Genomic DNA, 17,825 nt, shown 5'->3' on the forward strand with positions numbered 1-17,825 from the left:
AACTTCCTTTAGTGTGTAATTGATGGTATCTCACTCTTTAATATTTGTAATTTTTCGGGATAGCTATCTTAGTGACAGGTACTCTCTTATAACGACATATCTTGCATCAAAATATGCCGACGTGATAGATTCACTCAAGTAAACCATTATTGATCGTTTTCCCTTATTGACTTGCTAGCCTTGGAGCGTCCCTACCGTCCCACAAGGGTATCAGCTAGTCGTCGACCTCGTTCACCTCCAAGATATAGTGTCTCTTCGCCATCGCCATCAGCCCTTGCTATCTCGACCGCTTCATGGTAACCCGTAACTACCATTTCTTCGTCCACACGCAGACCATGCTCGATAAGAGCATTGATAACGCCCCTAACACGCGCAATCTCGCGCATCGTTCCAGGTGGTATCGCATCGTTCTGACTCGAGTACACATTCAGTCCCACGCTCTCTTCAATCCGCGTAATCCCCGGTCCCGTACCCTCGGCCGCTGCTCCTTCGCCCTCAACATGCTTGCTGACCCAGATATACCCGTTCACACCCAGCACAATATCAATCTTCTCCGCATCATCCGCCGCGGCACCCCCACCGCCCACCGCACGCCCCACATCCAACACGAAAGTCTGCCGTTTCGCGCGGATGACGCCGCCGCCGCCGCCGGTGCCGCTAACAGCCATGAACACGCCATTGCGCAGCTTGCCAAAGCGCAGACTGCGCGTGTGCAGGACCGCGCCGCCGTCCGAGTACAGCTGCTGGACCTCGGCGACCAGCAAATCGCCCTCGCTGAAAAAGGTGCGGATCTGCAGCTCGTCGGTCTCGGTGCGGCGGCGCTGGATGCCGCCGGGCAGGTTGACGGCGCTGAGGGGCAGCTGTGCGAGCAGCGAGGCGCCGACGTCGACGCGCCAGCGCTTCGCTTGCACTTCTACGATGCGGCCGACGACTAGGTCGCCTATCTCGGGGGGTGTAGCGTGCGCGCAGAGGGCGCACGGAGAGGAGCTTGTTCGTTTTGGAGAGGGTGCCTGCTACGGAGGATATTATCGCGGGGGGGTCTGCGGTTGTGTATGTGCCGTGGCCGCTGTGAAGAGGAAGATATAGTATTAGCTTTTTGTCTGCCCTTAATACTGGTATAGGAGGATAGGTATTGTTGAACCATCTTACCGCATCCATTGGGGATCTTCCGTAATCACCTCACCGGGAGTTACGATCGAGTCGTCGCCTGTCCGTCGAGCTCGTTTGGTTGGGCGTGTCATGGAGATGTCGCCTTCCAGGTCGACACCGCCCTCTGAATCTGACTCGGAATCGTAGTTTGCATCTCGAGAGTTGTGCGCCGGTAGTAATGCCGGTTGGAGGATTGTGATTGGCATTTTCCCGGAAGTGGTATGTGACAGACAGGTTTAAGGTTGACGATGTGGTGCTGTTTCGTTAAGTTGTTGGAAACATTTTTGTCTAGAGCTTCATGGACCCCTGTAATTCCCAAAAATGCATGCATGCCCCGCTATCCTCTTAGCGCCTTTAGCCCTGTCGTACCCTGCTATCGATACGTTAATTAAAACCACTAACATGCGGTATTGTCGGCACAGCTACCGGCTACGTATTTCTTAGGTAAGGCCATTATTAGGCAACTTTGGCATGTGATTCGTTTCAACTCATCGTAGTTCATCTCACGTATTCCATAATTTCAGCTTTTTATCTTCATAACACAATTATTCATCAAGCTATACGTCGTAGCATTACCGCATCTCTATATATAATGTTAGAGCATTATCCAAGCTCTCGTAGCCATACTGGCTAAGGTTGAAGCTTTTACGAAGCTCCCTCGATCTTCGATTACACCATAACGCAAACAGACGGGCTGTTTCAGCAAATATTATAATAGTATCACGTTCTAGAATTAAAATGGATGACTTTAGTTCGGATGTCTTCGTCAACCGTGACGACCCCATCCCGACCATCGTCCTTGACGGTTCTTCGCCACCTGGACCGCGTACACCTTCAACTTCGGGAGATCACTCCGATAGTGAGACTCCGTCCCGGCGTAAGGGTTTCCGCGGTCACCTCTCGGCTTTCAAGGAGAAAACCAAGATTCAGGACCAGCTAGTCGAGAAGCTGTTATCTCAGGTGGTACCCCTCGACGATACCCAGCTTCCCCAGGATGATGCCTCTCAAGAGCCTAACACCCCGGGCGCGGACCGTCCTAATTTTAATCTGACTACCATGTCTAACAACTTCCGCCGCTTCAATGCTCGCATCGGAGTTGTTTTTGTCTTTCAAGCCCGTGTAATCCGTTTACTGTCTTGGAGGCAACCTACACACACCATCTCCTTTCTCGCCATATTCACATTCATCTGTCTGGACCCCTATCTCTTACCAATTCTTCCTTTGACAGCTCTCCTCATCTGTGTCCTGGTCCCGAGCTTTGTAGCCCGCCATCCCGCAGCCGAATTTAGCTTGTCAAGTGAACAGGCGATAGGATATTCACCTCATGGACCTCCGTTAGCCCCTGCAATTACTGTCAAGCCTGTCAAGGAGTTGAGTCGGGACTTTTTCCGCAATATGAGGGACTTACAAAATAGTATGGAGGACTTCAGCCAGCTCCACGACAATATCATAAGGCTAGTAGTACCACGGACAAATTTCAGCGACGAAGCTTTAAGTAGCGCCTTGTTTGTATCCCTATTCATCGTCTGCATTTTCATGAGTATTGCGTCGAATATACTACCATGGCGATTGATTTTCTTATCTATCGGTTGGGTGGTTATATGTGTTGGTCATCCTGTTGTTCAGCGGCAGGTTCAAGCTGCACATGAGAAGCATATACATCCACAAGAGGAGAAAGCTAGAGGCTGGATAGAGCAGTGGGTTGAACGCGATGTCATACTCGACAACGCGCCAGAAGTCAGGGAAGTGGAAATATTTGAGTTACAGCGCCTCTCGAACGCGGGCGAATGGGAGCCATGGTTGTTCAGTGCGGCGCCCTACGATCCGCTATCACCACGACGCATCTGCCGGGGATAGGCCAGTTGGCACACGTTTCTTCGAAGATGTACTTCCGCCCAAGGGATGGGAGTGGAGCGAAAAGAAATGGGCTCTGGATCTATGGAGCCGCGAGTGGGTAGAGGAGCGCATTATTACAGGCGTCGAAGTCGAGACCGAGGGCGAGAGGTGGGTCTACGATATATACGACGAGCAGGCGGGTGAAAAGGTTGGAGTGATCGAACAGCCTACACCGGCCAAGGGCAAGGAGAAAGCGAAGATCCCACAAAAGCCTAGTTGGGAAGAAGGGGAGGATAGCGACGGCAGGAGAGGCGAGTGGAGGCGGAGAAGATGGGTACGATTGGTAAAGAGAAAAAACCTTACTGAAACCTCTATATGATTGTTTTATTATATTTCGAATTTAGAATGAAGTCGACCAGAAAGTATATTATTCCAGCAGCGAAGTGTAATTAAGGGAGTTCTTACGACTACTCTCACGATTTCTCTAGCCATTAAAGAGTGACAACAAGATTTCACATAGGCATTAAACATTGGGAAACAGATAAAGAATCATATTCATACGCCAGAGATAAAACACTAATCAAATAACGCCATTTAGGGATAATTTCCAATTACAATGTTCCAATGTACTCACCAAGCGTATACCTAAGCAAAGAGCGCGTCGTATCCAAGTTCAATTAGAAGCACATTATCTCTTCTCAAGTTCTAGCGAAGATATAACCACGCCAAGGGAAGAGACTATTACTTACGTATCCGAACTTACGGCCCACCTATATTACTCACATTTCCCGCGTTGCCCGCGATGGACGAGCTATAATGGCTCCAAAACCACTGCCAGTCAGCGTCAGGACTCGGCGCAAGCTCCCTCCTATCAAGAGCAAGCATATGCGGCATAGTAACCCGGACCCCGTTCTCAACAAGCCAGCGCGGGATGGCGAGATTATGGCCCAGCTCGACGGCCCAGCTCATATACTGCTCGCCCATCTTCTTCAGCGACGGTACCACGCGCATGTCGAGCATGACCTGCAGCGCGTCGAGGTGGTCGGCGGCAATAGCATACGCGGCGGCCGGCCTAAGAGCCGACGTTCGCGATCCCCGGAGCACCTCTGGGTACACCCGGTAGTAGCTGTCGACGAAGCGCATTACGACGTGCACGGGCTGTCGCGTGCGCAGACTCCAGTACAGCAGCGGCTCGTAGCCGCTGGGCCATCGCCGGATGCCGGATCCGGGCCAGCCGACTATGTTGCGCCAGAGGATGCCTGCGTCTAGCTTCACGCACGTGTATATCGGGTCGTTGTGCTCCCACAGGCGGTGGCAGGTTCGCGCTAGATGGAAGTAATCGCGTGGCTTAGTTATGTACTCGATGACTATATCGAGGACCTCGTTGGGGAGGCGGAGGAGCGAGCCTGGGTTTCCTGACATGGCTGGTAGATTCGGTTTGGGTTAGTAGATAGTTACTTAATGGACTATTTTTGGTGCTTCTTTGGTTATTGATATTGAAGGTATGTTTAGAGGACAATGGTTTTTGGCGCGCTAGGATAAGCTGGAATTTGGACGATTAAATATGACTCGATGTGATGACATTGTTCTTTGTCATAGCTATTGTTCTGGTATGGTAATATTGTCTTATAAGATAGTGCTCATGTTAACTAAGAGGGTGTTTTGATAAAACTATTGTATATTAGCATTTCTAGGAAATTTAAGGGGAGCTAGATATTTTCTCCTATTGCCGGTATGGATTGTTACGTATTAAACAATGGAATGTCTATATACCGTATCTTCGAGGTATATCGTAAGGGAAAGGATATAGTAAAAGGAATGATGTGGTCTTGACGATATGTTTGGGTTCGAGTACTGGTATATATTTCCTCCTAGCTTAAAAGGAGTTGTTTTACAATGATGACTTTCTTGATAGGGGAGCCTACTTATAGTGACTGCTAAGTTGCCTCGTTATTTAGCCCCTTGTCATATTTCCTGATATTGATCCATATATGAATGTACTATGGCTGTAGCCCGTTCTTTATAATATGGTAATAAGGACTAGTATTACCTTTGTTGCACTATTTTCACTTGCGTTCGCACTAAATTATTTATCACTTATAACTCGAAAACTCGGAAGAATCTATCTAGAATTTTACGATCTCAAAGGTCAGTAGTAGCATAAGTGTAGAGTCACAACAATGCAAACATAAGCATATTTTCACAATTCTTATAAATTTGAAAAATAGGAAATGAGGGTATCCTAAGCCACACCGAGCTCGCTCCCGCAAACCCCTACCCCAATAGGAGGGTATGAATTAAAGATCCCCTTTACAGCCCCCACTAAAATTCCCGTAGACAATTCGTCTTTTCATCTTCTCGTTAAATCGTGCTGCCCGTTCATATTATCAGCTTATCTAGGATCTTATGGATCCCAATGTTCTTCCCTCTACCGTCGTCAAGATGGTCTGTCATCTTTCTCGCCCTCTCAATTAGGATTGTTATCACTTTTTGAGTGTACTCGAAGCTTCCCGTGCTCTCCATATACTTCATGGCATACCGCTTCACTTCTTCGTCTGTTGTCCTCTGCTTAAGGATGTTTAGGAGCTGGAGGTTCGACGGGTTTGTGCGTATACTATGGATGATCAGAAACGAGAACTTTCCCTCGGTCAGATCTTCACAGAGCCCCTTGTTCTGCCCATATTCAGGGCTCGACAGGTTCCTGTAGTCATCTTGGATCTGAGAGAATGCCGAGTAGATTGACGAGGGTACACAGTCGATGGGGGTAGCTGATTCGGCTTGCATGAGCTTGATAGCCAAACGGAAGAGTCCTCCAGTCTTGTTTCCGACCATCTCGAGATACTCTTCCTCAGTCGGGCAAGTAAGTGTATCACGCCGAAGAGATCCAACCCTTGACCGCGGTGGAGGTTCAGCAATTCTTCCGTATACACACTAACCGCCTTCGGATTCTTCAGTTTCTGTAATTCTTGTAAGGCGCAGAAGTAGACATAATTGGCCGAGTTTATGGTTTGCGCCGTGCCGAAAATGCTGTGGGCAACGGGAAGACCCCTTCGCAATAGCGAACTGTCCTCGACATCATCGACAAGGAGGGATGCGGTATGTAGCATACCGACAACTTTAGTAATGACATCGAGACTTTCTTGTGGTACCTCTAGCAACGCATTGAAGGAGTTGACCATGAGAGTACGGAAGTCTTTCCCGGGATGGGCAAACAGGTAGTCGAAGGGACCCATTAGTACCTTTTCTTTTTGTTCGGTCCACGTTTTCCGCGAAGTGTAGTTTAAGTCCTCCGTCTCATAGCGCGCAGGGTCTTGAGGGCCAGTAGCATGCATGCCTGTAATAGGGACAGCAAAATTGGAGAAGCCTCTTTGATGTCGATTGCTATTCTGACCTAACCAGTCTGGAACAGGACGTAGAACAGATTTGACGGGGGGGAGGGGAGTAATATATCCTGTAGAGGAAGTCCTAGGAGGTATAGCATTAGGCGATTGCAATGACGTAGAGTTGTTAGATATAGGACTGCTACTGTTGGCGTTAGGAACCATAGTTTCAAGTTAGAGGTTCCCCTCTTCTTAAGAGGAGAAAGTTCCTATAAGTTTATTAAGTTTTATAATGGTGAAGCAGATGCGTAAAATGTGACTGAATTTATAGTTGCCTAGGTTAGCTCTTTGCCGGCGCAAAACTATAAGTAGACGAGGCTAACGGGGATTATATGGGGACGTGCCGAGTGGAACGCGGCGCAATGCAAATCAAACCAATTAGGTTAGGTAGTTTGTCTTGATTGGTTGACTTTTAAAAAATAATTATCATGTGAATGTGGGTAGTATTGAAATATTAAAAATGAGTAGAAATTTGCGATAGGCTGTCTGGTCTGGAGGTATTAGGTTATTGATCATTGATTATCGATAATCCTAGATTCAGACGACGGTGATCACAAACAGCGATCAGCAGAGTTGAGGCGCAGTGACGGATTGCGCGGCTAGCCGAAACAGATTGACACACGGCAGATATGTGACCTTTAAGTAGGATTCATAAATGAGACGTTCAGGGATATTTGCGGAAAGAATGCCAATAAAGAGGAAAGAGGACAAAAAAGAAATTTGTATTAACTTCTTTAGGTACCGTGGTCATTCGAGGTTGAAGCTCACTGTTACAATTTTTACATGTGGTAAGATACCTATAAGGTAACAATTGTAACAATTAGTGTGATGAGAAAAAAGGTACGGATAAGGTACTCAACCATAATTACGAATGTCGAATATGTCAGTCATATTTACCCCGCATCACCTGCTATCCCCAATACTCTGGTATCAATATTGTACCTTATCAGTTGACATACGTTAGGTACATTACATTACCTAAGGTACATACGGAGCTCCTATATCCATATGTACGTCTCTAACTGTCTTAGACTTACATCATGGATATCTTGCCAGGAAATGAACAGCTTTCAATGCATGTGATGTATGATTTGAATGCAGCCAAATTTTATCCCTCTTTGATGTTGTTATAAAAGGACTCTTATTACTTCAATGCCGTTACATACATGTATGTAGTTGGCCTCTCTGTAAGGCAGGTTACATGCATGTTGATAGGTGGTAGTTACCATATGTAGCCCTAAGGAAGAGCAACCCAAATATACTAGGGCAGGGATAGTTGCCCGTTAGCTGGATTTTCATAGCTGGATGACAGGACGGGCTGCCGAAAACTACCGCCGTTGCTGTGTTAACGATAGCTCCCCACTTAAACACTTGATAAACCCTTGGTAACTAGCACTTATCATACGGTATGAAGAATCACTGATCCAAAAATGAGTGACCAACCTTTTACATGTTGGTTCTTTTTCCTCTTTTTTGATTTTTTTGAGGTTAGAAGATCATTCCAATGTGATGCCCCCAATAATTCTTTTCGTCCTTTTGTATTAACAGTCTACCGTCGTAACTGAAAACCTCAACTTTGGCGTATTTTTTATTCTTCCTCTTTGACCTCGATTCTTATCTCTTATTTCGCATCTTGTCGCATCGCATTCATCATATCATACCCAGTCGATTTAGCCTCGTCATTTTATCTTACCGAAAGCCACCTACCGCCACTAGAAGCACAAGCAACCCTAAAAAATGGAGAACCTCCTATCCCTCGCGTTCGATAATCTCTCATCTTACGATAGCCTTAAGATCCGCAAGGGTCTACGTCAGGTCGAGGGTCTACTAGCTAATATTTGCCTGTCGCGATCGCAGGGTAAAGAACGCCGCGGTTCTGTCATTGCGCAGCAGCAAGATGAGCAGGAACCTCTTCCCCCAAAGACCCTCGATGAAATTACCGACGACCCGGCTTTTTACGAATTCTTCAAACTCCAGGAGGGATTCGAATGGAACGTCGCTATGCGCCTGGTTAATACTCTCGACCGCCTCTTAGCCAGGGGTAGCGACGGTTCCAACGACCTCCTAATACTAAGCGCACTAGATTTAGTTCAAGGTGTCATGTTGACACCCGCCGAGCAAAGCCATCTTCTCGCGCGAGATGCACATGAACGTATGTCTACTTAGGTACTCTTATTCTACTCAGTAACCTCAACCCTAACCTATAATCTTCCCCGATAGCTCCTCCTTGACCTCCTCGAGCCAGACTTCTGTCCAGCAATTCAATCCGCCACTGTCGTAACCCTAGTCACCGCCCTTGTCGACGCGCCACGCAACACGCGTACCTTCGAAGCCCTCGACGGCTTGCTAACCATAACCTCCCTCTTTCGCAACCGATGCACGAGCCGCGACGTCAAGCTCAAGCTCGTCGAGTTCTTGTACTTTTACCTCATGCCCGAGGTCCCCTCCATCCCTAGCGCACGCGCCGCTCAGGAACTCGGCGTCCCACCTTTGCTCCAACGCAGCCCTAGTAAGCTTGCAAAGGCCTTTGCATTTACTGGTGCGGGAAAGGGGGCAGCGGATGGTGCGCGCCCGAAGTCTGCAGAGGATGGAGAGACTAGGACTCAAGAGGAGAAGCAGGCGCTGCTCGGTCGCCATCTGAGCAGCGTACAAGAACTCGTGGAGGACTTGCGACAGAACACACCTTTTGGGGGCGTTGTGATGTAGCGCGAAACTCAGTCCTCGTTTCAAGCTATCAAACTGCTATTACGTTGCAAAATACTTCGTTTTTAGGGAGTTAAGGTGCAATCTACTAAACTAAGTTGGGAGGTCCTTTACCCGGTTCTATTTTTGCCAGGTAGATTTGGTTAGGACAATGGAATACGTGAAAGGCAGACGATAGTAATGTCTAGTGCAATCGCACAATGTTTACGCTCGGCGTTAGGGGTAAAGGCAAGGGAGGCAAGGTGAGGCGTTTGTCTGCAGACTGAAGGGTATCAAGTCGTATTCATTCAGATTAAATTCATATTTTAGGTACTCGTTACAGTTGGAATTAAGGGTAATATACCAAACCTCCATCATATTTCATCAATTACTCATTCATGCCCACTCTTCTTACTTTCTGATTTGGATCCGGCGGAGAGAATTCCTGAGCTCTGTGCCGCTCTGCTTCATCAAAAGTCATCGGTACTGGTGAAGTTACAGGGCTCCCATAAAGCTCATACGCCTCCTGTTTCTCCTCTTTGACAGCCGCAGCACCACTCGCAGTGGAAGCATTTTCCGAAATACTAGATCCGTTATTACCTAGTTCCGCCTGCGTTTCCCTCCGCGTTTCCCCCGGCGTACCAATCTCAACCGGTCGGACGATATCCCCTGGAGCATCCGGGTAACGATTAGCAGCCCTTGCGGTTTGGTTAGTGAACCCGGGACTTGATCTAGACTCGATGCCTTGAACCCTGCTGGGGGTGCTGTTATCCTCGCGGTCCGTATAAGGCCCGGGGACGGCATCAGCTCCAAAATAGGGGTACGCAAGCCCGTCTTCGTGCAGCCGTGGCCTCATGCCCGTCCTACTTGACGGGCTCGTTATATCTGACATGGCAGCACCGGGAGGGATAAAAGGTCCCGTAAGATCCGGCTCGTCGTGCCCGGACCCCACCAGCGTCCCACCGCCGCGGCGCGATTTGGCCACACGCCGGCGGTGGATCCAGAACCATGTCACGCCGCCGATGATAAGCGATGCGCCTACGGCGACACCGACCCCTATACCAACTCTGGCACCCTCCGAGAGCCCCTCGTTGTTGTTAACAACGGTCAGGTTCGCTGCGCAGAGTTGCGCCGTCGACGTCGCGGAGACTAAGCTTGATGTACAGGTGCTGCCAACATCACAACATCCGCCGCCCGTAGAACAGGCGATACATCCTGATGAGACGGGAGTAATTTGAGATTTAGATGATGTAGGAGGATATAAGCATTGACTATTAGAGCCGCAACTCGCCCCGAACGGGCAACACTGGCCACCAAAGCCCCCTTGGCAGAGAAAGGAAGTACTGCTGCATGCTCGTCCGCAGCACGCAGGGGTTACGTTAGTCTGCTCTAGGACCGTCGTTCTGGGCGATGTTGCGACGGTCGTAGTTACGGTTGCGGTGCCGTTGCAAAATAACAAGTCTTCAGCGCACGGCGAACCGCACGACACTCCCAAGCTGCAGCATTTCGGCTCCCAGTTCTGATTCAGAAAACAGTACTGGTCGTTGTCGCAACACCACACCGCACCTATAGGGCCGAGTTCTAGACAGTTGTGTTTGCCTGCCGAGCATTGCGCTACCTGATCCTGACGCTTTGCCTTGCCGGGAAATAGCGGTAACGCGGGGATCGCGGGCATGCCGTCTACGAATTGGCGGGGCCCGAGGCCGGGGCTGTAGATCCCGGTGGATTGTGGGAATAGAGCCGCATTGTCTAGTATAGCTAAGTTCTCGTATGCGGCTGCGCCGACGGTAGTAACAAGGGTTGCGATGAGAAGCATGGCGGCGGCGGTGATGGTAGGATGATAATGGCGCTTCATTGTGTAAGATAGACGGCTGTCAGAGCGACAGCCAGCCTTGTAGACCTATGATCGAGTACACATATAACGAATTTGGCATGTATGTAGATAATTGTACCGATTACACACGCACGTGTACCAAAAAGATTGGAAAAAACTACAGTCTAGAGAATTTAATGGTCAAGAGTAAGAAGAAGAAGAAGTTTATTTCAATACCTTTCATGGCAATATGTATAGCAAACACGACGGACAAAGAGAAAAGTCAGCCAGCGATCACAGCATTTGGATCAATCCGAGCTGGACTGAACAATACGAAAATCGAAGCTGGCCTACCTATCGGCGACCTGCCCACACAGGCTTTGCAGATTTCTTCTCATCTGTGCGGAAGCCCATTGGGCTAGATGCAGAGTGAGATTTTGGGGGTTGGTGGCACCGACAGATAGTCCCGTCATATAAGAGTTAGAGGTAACCAGACGAGTGAGATAGCCTGCAGGATATGGTTACATCGTATCACAATCGGGTTAGCCAACGAGCTGTGATGATGATAGCGTCGAAAGAATATGGCGAATATGGTCTTGGCGAACAGCGAAAACGATCAGTTCCCGAGTTGATGTCACTTGAGTGGTTAAGGGTAGGTAGCTATATAATTACTAGTGGCCGTGATGGATAAAAGAAAATTGTCTTGGGATGATCTAATGCAAGGTACCGTCTCGTTGGCATTGCGACATCTAGGTAATCAATTAAAATGCATGGGAGCGTTAGGTATTTACTAGCTGGGCATTATTCAGCTTATATATTACATTAGGTACCTATAACTATTCCATCTTTAAGAATTAGGTCCCGTACTATGTACGACAACGGGTACGATATAACCCACGCAGCAACTCAAATTAAAGAATCCTAAGATCAAATTTTCAATCTGGAAAGTTAGCTTAGACACTCAGGTCTATTGGATCTTAGGTGTTATTACAAAGGGAATATCCGGTTGAAAGGATAGAAGAATAAATATAATGACAGTAACGTTTTCTGCCTCTCCTTACGCCCCTACACCTTGACGTCCCAACATACCAAAAGATATCTCATACAATAGATGCATCTCCATCCCGTGTTGGCACCTTAATCTTTTCCATTTCTAATAATACGATCGCACATTGGCTTTCACTGTTCACCGCCGTACGACTCTCCCCCTCTCTTCCATAGACCTTATTCACCCCATTACTTCCTGTTACCTTTCCGTTCTGGTTACCGTTACTGCTTGTCGTACTGCCAACATTAAATCTGTTAGACTTAAGACGCCCAATCCGCAAGACTGCTTGCAAAGCAGGGAAACAGCCGCACCATAAGCCGATATGGCTCTCGAGGTTTGTCCAAATTCCTAGGGAGGGAATATTATAAGTTCTGTATGCCAGGCGGTATTAGCTTTAAGAAGCGAGGCTATGGGTTAGGGAGTGTAGTTCGGGAAAGGGTATAACGCACGAGGCCTTAGCGAAGTCCAGCTTCGATATTATGACCACACGCACAGCTCCTATAACTACCGCGGACAGTCCGACACTAAAAACTAATATAATCTGAATCATCTTCTTGGACCACAACATGTTGGCACATATAATCCAGATAGGCAATATAAGAAGAATTGCGTCCAAAACAACGCCCACTATGCCGTGTCCTACCATCATTGTGTTATGGACATTGGGATCGACACAATTAAGTCCTTTTGTCGTCGGAGACTTGAGGATATCCCTATATTGACACGTTAATATTTAGCTAGCTAAATAAGTCTTAATAATTTAAACATGCGACCTACGAAATCGGGTCACACTCGAGGATTCTGTATGTAAACGAGCCGACTGTCTGAGCGAGAATTACTAACGCAACAACCCATGAGATTATGCTAATATTCCCTAGACACCATAGTTTTAGTACCGAGCAATATATCCATTAACCATGGTTCGAATACTTACTATCTCGGATAATTCGAGGCAAGAAAGCAAGAATTGCAAACCTCACCATAGCAACTGTCCAAAAGTAGACGAGTGTCTGATACGTCAACGACTAGAAACCGATGAGTATTAAGGAACATTATATTGCAACCCTATATGAACAGAAAGACGTACCGCGAAGAAATCAGCCTTAGTTTCCTCTGTCGCAGTGCCTATTTGCATGTCTCTACCAAGGAGCTCAGCTTCCGAGTACCATTAGCATCTCAATCTAGCGCCGTGCCATCACGCGTAAGGGACATACCATTAATATCCATCCCAGACTGCACACAAGTAGCATCTCTAACTCTCTTAATCAGTAGATGTTCCTTAAAGCCGCTCAACCGGTAGTCGTTAGTAGGACAGTAGTAGTAGGGCTTACATAGGCGACCCCTGCGAGCGCGTCGTCGAGGCCGGGGGATTTCGTGATCGATATGCGAACGAATAGTCTAATCGCGTATAAAATACTCGAAAATCCAATTAGCCATCCGTTGACGCCGATCTCCGCCTTGCCGTGAGGGTCCGGAATGCCTCTAGACTCCATCTCGGGCCTTAGAATGTAGCGAGCGAGTGTCCTTTGCCCAGAGCCGCCTAAAAGAGACTACATAAAAAGTGAGGCTTCAATCCGAAGCCTAGGGAGAAAAGCAGCTTTGTTACCTGGGTGTATGTATGTATGTATGTAAAGTAGCTAGGATGCAAAGGCGATCCCATCTCTCCTGATCTGTTGAACGGGGCTTGCGTTACGTCTAAATACGGCTACGGCTCGCCCCCCTCGTCGCCCTAGACGAGAGCCATCATCCCAAAAGGGTCGACTAATTCCGTTTGCTCGTTGCATTTTGTTTGTTGGTGATAAGGTGCACGGGAGCTCTGCCGTCTGACCCGCTGTCATTATGTCCGTGAAAACCGGCCCGCGGCCTTGGTCTGGGTGTCTGTGGGTGGAACACCATGAGGCGTGCTAGGTTCGAATCGACATGGTGCCCTCGTGGTAGGTGGATTGAGGGTCCTAGCATTTAGAAGGGAGAATTTGCTTTTTTCAAAGGGCGATGTGTGTTAGTCGAAGCTAGTCCGTCTATCACAAAGGGGACCCTTCAAGCTATCGCTATCACGGAGAATTTCGTGGCGCTCTGTCTTTCGGGGTTTTAAGGATCCGAAACCTCGGACTTGGTAAGCCTTGAAGTGTAACTATCTATATTTTGATGCTGCCATCTCGTATTGTAGGTCTTTGACTTATTAGTTTCCAGATTGAAACATTGGTATAAGTTCGGGTATCAGAGTTTCTGGTGTGAGGATTAATATGTATTGTGCCGCGTCCGCAGGTGGAGATTACTATAACTAGTCGTTGTAGAGAACAGCCTATCGGGCTCGTTACCTTGGTTACAGACGTATAACATGTTATTCTCGTAAACCTAGAGTGGGCGATGGGTCAAGGGCTACTAGTTGGAAGAGATATATTAGATACACATCCCCGCACAGGCACTCATATGTCGATACACGCTACGAAAACACGAGTTCCGTTTTAAGCCTTGTCCATAGAGTTGTGTATGCCTATTTTACTTATTCGTCGCTAGTTGGTCATTCTAGCTTAGGTAGTGTTTGGGATTGTGCGCTCAGATATCCCTTGCGTTATTGTATAAATTTTATCTTAGTCTAGAATCCAGTATAAGCACATCTTAAGTAGGTCAGTGCAGAGCATCGCACACCCGTGATGTGACTTATATGGTCTAGTTCAGGTGTGATAGTTTATATAGGGTGGCTTTTTTTCTAATTCCCAAGATGCCGGATTCTTGTTATTCCCAAATTGTCTACTCGGAGATCATATCACCATGTTGACCCTTACTTCATTCGTCTCTATCATTTTTATGACCATAAATATAGTTTTAGGCCAAATACGATCGAGACGATCCGAAGAATCGTGCGGGACATCTTATGTTAGGAACAACTGGTCCGTCTAGCCGTCCATTGTCTTTGCTAATTGTGACAAGACAGATATACTAGAAGGACACTGGCTAACTAAGTAGTAATCTAAAAGGAGAACACTATCACAAGATCGGAGATTGGACTTCATATCGGCTATAAGATGCCTTCAGTCTAAATCAGGGGAGACATCAGGCACGTTCGCTGGGGTTAAATCTCGATACGATGACTTCGTAGCATTGCATATTAGCCAGGGAGACTACATCCATTGGGTCGTAAGTCCTCGTCTCAATTATTATGTTTAAAGTCGGGAATTAATAGACTCTTAAGGGTCATTTCTTACCGTAAGACTTACTGCCTTCCCATGGCGGCTCCTATGTATCATTAATGTGATCAGATGGCACCGATACTTCTTATGGCTATTTGAACAAGCTCTTCAAAACGAATGTTCATACGAGGGCTCTGTACCGTAGGTATTCCCCTATCAGATAGACTGAATACGGGCTTGTTAACTTGTGAAGATACTGGGGTGAGTGCCATAAATCTTCACCGTAGAGGGAGGGAGATGGCTGATAAATAAGAGCAACAGACTGGACACAAGATGCCGTTGACGAGGCCTCACTCTTAGGCTCGCCGATTTTCGACCCTGAATATGGGTTTGGAGGTAAAAGAAAATAAGGCCTCAAGATCCCTTAGAGAAGATATGCTGAGCGAACATAAGGCAACGGCGATTACATAGAGGACATTAGTGGTTTTCCGGACGAATGGGTAACAGACATAGATATACCTGGCAGGTCAGGAGGCGGTGAGTTATTTCGCCATTGAGCATACACATCTTCAAAGCGGTTGATTTAATATATCAATACAAGGGTGCCTTACGAATGGGCCATTTGCCGAAACCAACGCGTCGATGGGGCCTGGGAGGCATACTGAGTATACTCCTCTTGTATTCGACGAGACTTCAGCCTTTGGTTGATGTTGCGAACACTAAACGCTGATGCGGTCAATTTCGTCTTGGACGCAAGTAGCTATTTCGAATTCGAGCACCGACGGAGGGTCTCGCCCTTGGCGTTCTGGGGGTGTCAGTCCACGGTGGTGGACACCTAGGTATCGGGGGCATGCTTGGCGACGTAAGAAAGCCACAATCGATATCTCCCTTCATATGACTTATCGTATATCACTTAGATGGCGAACACTTGGTCCTCGACGGTCGACCCGATCTTCTGGGTTCATCATTGTGCCATCGATCGTCTATGGGATATCTGGCAGCGAAAAGGTATGTATCACCTGAATTGAGCATCCTTGTTGCTAATTTGAGGAGTAGACTGGGAATCCAGGAGATCGGATATAGGGGGTCCTGATACACAGTGGGCATACCCGTACAACTATTTTGGCGAAAAGCCTTATACGAACGTCACCCTGGACTTCGCAATGAATTTTGGCGACATAGGAGGGATGGTGAATATTCGCGAAGTTATGGACGTACAGGATAGCCCATTCTGTCTTGAATACTCGTAAACATGAAAAGTTAATGGTCTGGAATAAGAGGAAGAGAACGGTTCACGATTAACTCGTGAATAAGCGGAGTTCTCATGTAGGTGAAGAAAAAAAAATTTGGTTGGTAAAGATGTTTCTGATTTGAAGTTCCAAATTGTAATCTAATATATGGTCGGCGTACGTGCAAACCAGATAGATGATAGTTGAGCGGTCGAGCTGTTCTTAGACTGCAGCCGGCAATCCACTAGAAAATGCTGCTTCTTCATCCCACCACTTGAGGAATTCTTGCATCTTCTCGGTTTTTGCTTTAGCAAGTTCTCGTCCGACGTCCGTCTTCATCATGCTCTCAAGTTTTAGTAACTTGTCGTGGAAATGCTGGATAGAATCTGCCATAGACGCTTTAGTCCGAGCACCTGTAAATGTGAAGACTCTTCCGATCCCAATAGCTCCAATAGCATCGAGCCGATCAGCGTCCTGAACAACTGCTAGTTCAGGGTGAGATTTGATGAGATCCTGGACCCGAGCTGGATCCTTGATCTCGCTCGAATAGCTAACGCCTAGACAGACTGTCTGAACCCGGTTCGCAAATTGCTCCGCTGCACCTAGAGATAGAAGGAGCTCGTATACTAGGGTTGAAGCATCTTCACCCGGCTTTAGATATTTCTTGTCTCCTACATCGTGCAGAAGGGCGCTTAAGATGACAACTTGCAGGTCTCGCGTAGTTATGCCGGGCGAGCGATCATGTATGTATTTGGCAAGTCCTACAACACGTTCGATGTGGTTGAAATCATGAGAGCCGTCGTAATTCGACATGTAGGACCTGACGTACTCAGTGACCGAGGTGACGAGGCTTTCTTCTACGGAATGACCCGTTGTAGTCATGATTACGTTCTATCGGGACGCCCGGTTAATGCGCTTCGACTTGTTAGCCCATGTCGATACGCGCTTGTTGATACCCTACGTACATATTCTTCATCCACGGGACAGTTTACTATAGTTGAGATCGTCTGCTCATAATATTTTGTCGGATTTACAAGGACTAATAAGCGCCAGAATCGCGCTAGAGACTGCAACAAGACCCGCAAAAGACTTGTTAGCCGAGTTAACGAACTTCCTAAGAGAGGAATAAACTACCATTAGTTGTTTATCCTTGCTTTGAAAGGAAGGGTGGGAACCGATGGGTAGTGGAAAGTTCCAATCTAGGGACCATCTTGGTGGAGAGTCGGCTCGTGTGGACATGGACGTGGACGTGGGTATGATGGTGGGTTCCAGAGAGGAATCAAGAAATTATTCCAGGTTCTTCATGGTTTTTTTAGTGCGTGATCACCAAACTTGCATCTGCCATTTTGTTGCTTTGCATCGACGCGCTGTGCCAAGGAGAGTCATGTGATTAAGGCTGATCCTCCGGACCATTCAGAGGTTAGGACATGGTTAGGACATCCTGGACGTCCCATGTCGATTATTGCATACCTAGGTAGGTTATGCATAACGCTAATGCACCCACTATGGTATTAAGCGCTATCCGGGATTTTCCCGGCCGCGGATCCAACTTTTTTC

At 47.5% G+C, this 17,825-nt stretch overlaps 9 protein-coding genes across 10 annotated transcripts; 3 read left to right on the forward strand and 6 right to left on the reverse strand.

Moving 5' to 3' along the window:
* Window positions 1–191: 191 nt before the first annotated feature.
* On the reverse strand, window positions 192–1,355 carry GL218_05612 (Exosome complex component rrp4; the record flags this gene model as incomplete). Its single annotated transcript, XM_033582289.1, has 2 exons — window positions 192–987; window positions 1,150–1,355. 2 exons carry the CDS (start codon window positions 1,353–1,355, stop codon window positions 192–194), a joined length of 1,002 nt encoding a protein of 333 aa, XP_033434930.1.
* A 532-nt stretch (window positions 1,356–1,887) lies between these two features.
* GL218_05613 lies at window positions 1,888–3,364 on the forward strand (the record flags this gene model as incomplete). 2 transcript variants are annotated; one of them, XM_033582291.1, is made up of 2 exons in its annotated part: window positions 1,888–2,268; window positions 2,885–3,364. In XM_033582291.1, 2 exons carry the CDS (start codon window positions 1,888–1,890, stop codon window positions 3,362–3,364), a joined length of 861 nt encoding a protein of 286 aa, XP_033434932.1. The 2 variants fall into 2 exon arrangements, with proteins under 2 accessions (XP_033434932.1, XP_033434931.1); XM_033582290.1 differs by having other exon boundaries at window positions 1,888–3,006.
* A 380-nt stretch (window positions 3,365–3,744) lies between these two features.
* On the reverse strand, window positions 3,745–4,407 carry GL218_05614 (uncharacterized protein; the record flags this gene model as incomplete). Its single annotated transcript, XM_033582292.1, has 1 exon — window positions 3,745–4,407. One exon carries the CDS (start codon window positions 4,405–4,407, stop codon window positions 3,745–3,747), a length of 663 nt encoding a protein of 220 aa, XP_033434936.1.
* A 957-nt stretch (window positions 4,408–5,364) lies between these two features.
* GL218_05615 (Geranylgeranyl pyrophosphate synthase) lies at window positions 5,365–6,530 on the reverse strand (the record flags this gene model as incomplete). Its single annotated transcript, XM_033582293.1, has 3 exons — window positions 5,365–5,832; window positions 5,922–6,319; window positions 6,377–6,530. The coding sequence occupies 3 exons, from the start codon at window positions 6,528–6,530 to the stop codon at window positions 5,365–5,367; spliced, it is 1,020 nt and encodes a 339-aa protein (XP_033434937.1).
* Window positions 6,531–8,102: 1,572 nt separating this feature from the next.
* GL218_05616 (putative cell division control protein 14 protein) lies at window positions 8,103–9,071 on the forward strand (the record flags this gene model as incomplete). Its single annotated transcript, XM_033582294.1, has 2 exons — window positions 8,103–8,517; window positions 8,653–9,071. 2 exons carry the CDS (start codon window positions 8,103–8,105, stop codon window positions 9,069–9,071), a joined length of 834 nt encoding a protein of 277 aa, XP_033434934.1.
* A 364-nt stretch (window positions 9,072–9,435) lies between these two features.
* On the reverse strand, window positions 9,436–10,902 carry GL218_05617 (uncharacterized protein; the record flags this gene model as incomplete). The annotated part of the gene is made up of 1 exon (XM_033582295.1): window positions 9,436–10,902. One exon carries the CDS (start codon window positions 10,900–10,902, stop codon window positions 9,436–9,438), a length of 1,467 nt encoding a protein of 488 aa, XP_033434935.1.
* Window positions 10,903–12,168: 1,266 nt separating this feature from the next.
* Window positions 12,169–13,401, reverse strand: GL218_05618 (uncharacterized protein; the record flags this gene model as incomplete). The annotated part of the gene is made up of 7 exons (XM_033582296.1): window positions 12,169–12,256; window positions 12,358–12,621; window positions 12,686–12,782; window positions 12,843–12,933; window positions 12,996–13,063; window positions 13,123–13,141; window positions 13,240–13,401. The coding sequence occupies 7 exons, from the start codon at window positions 13,399–13,401 to the stop codon at window positions 12,169–12,171; spliced, it is 789 nt and encodes a 262-aa protein (XP_033434928.1).
* Window positions 13,402–13,828: 427 nt separating this feature from the next.
* GL218_05619 (uncharacterized protein) lies at window positions 13,829–16,289 on the forward strand (the record flags this gene model as incomplete). Its single annotated transcript, XM_033582297.1, has 9 exons — window positions 13,829–13,842; window positions 15,102–15,115; window positions 15,169–15,244; window positions 15,293–15,300; window positions 15,361–15,435; window positions 15,493–15,576; window positions 15,816–15,901; window positions 15,957–16,047; window positions 16,096–16,289. The coding sequence occupies 9 exons, from the start codon at window positions 13,829–13,831 to the stop codon at window positions 16,287–16,289; spliced, it is 642 nt and encodes a 213-aa protein (XP_033434929.1).
* Window positions 16,290–16,490: 201 nt separating this feature from the next.
* Window positions 16,491–17,150, reverse strand: GL218_05620 (uncharacterized protein; the record flags this gene model as incomplete). The annotated part of the gene is made up of 1 exon (XM_033582298.1): window positions 16,491–17,150. One exon carries the CDS (start codon window positions 17,148–17,150, stop codon window positions 16,491–16,493), a length of 660 nt encoding a protein of 219 aa, XP_033434597.1.
* Between the last annotated feature and the right edge of the window lie 675 nt (window positions 17,151–17,825).

Source organism: Daldinia childiae, assembly GCF_008694065.1.
Source record: "Daldinia childiae strain JS-1345 chromosome Unknown Scaffold5, whole genome shotgun sequence".
NCBI lineage: Eukaryota > Fungi > Ascomycota > Sordariomycetes > Xylariales > Hypoxylaceae > Daldinia > Daldinia childiae.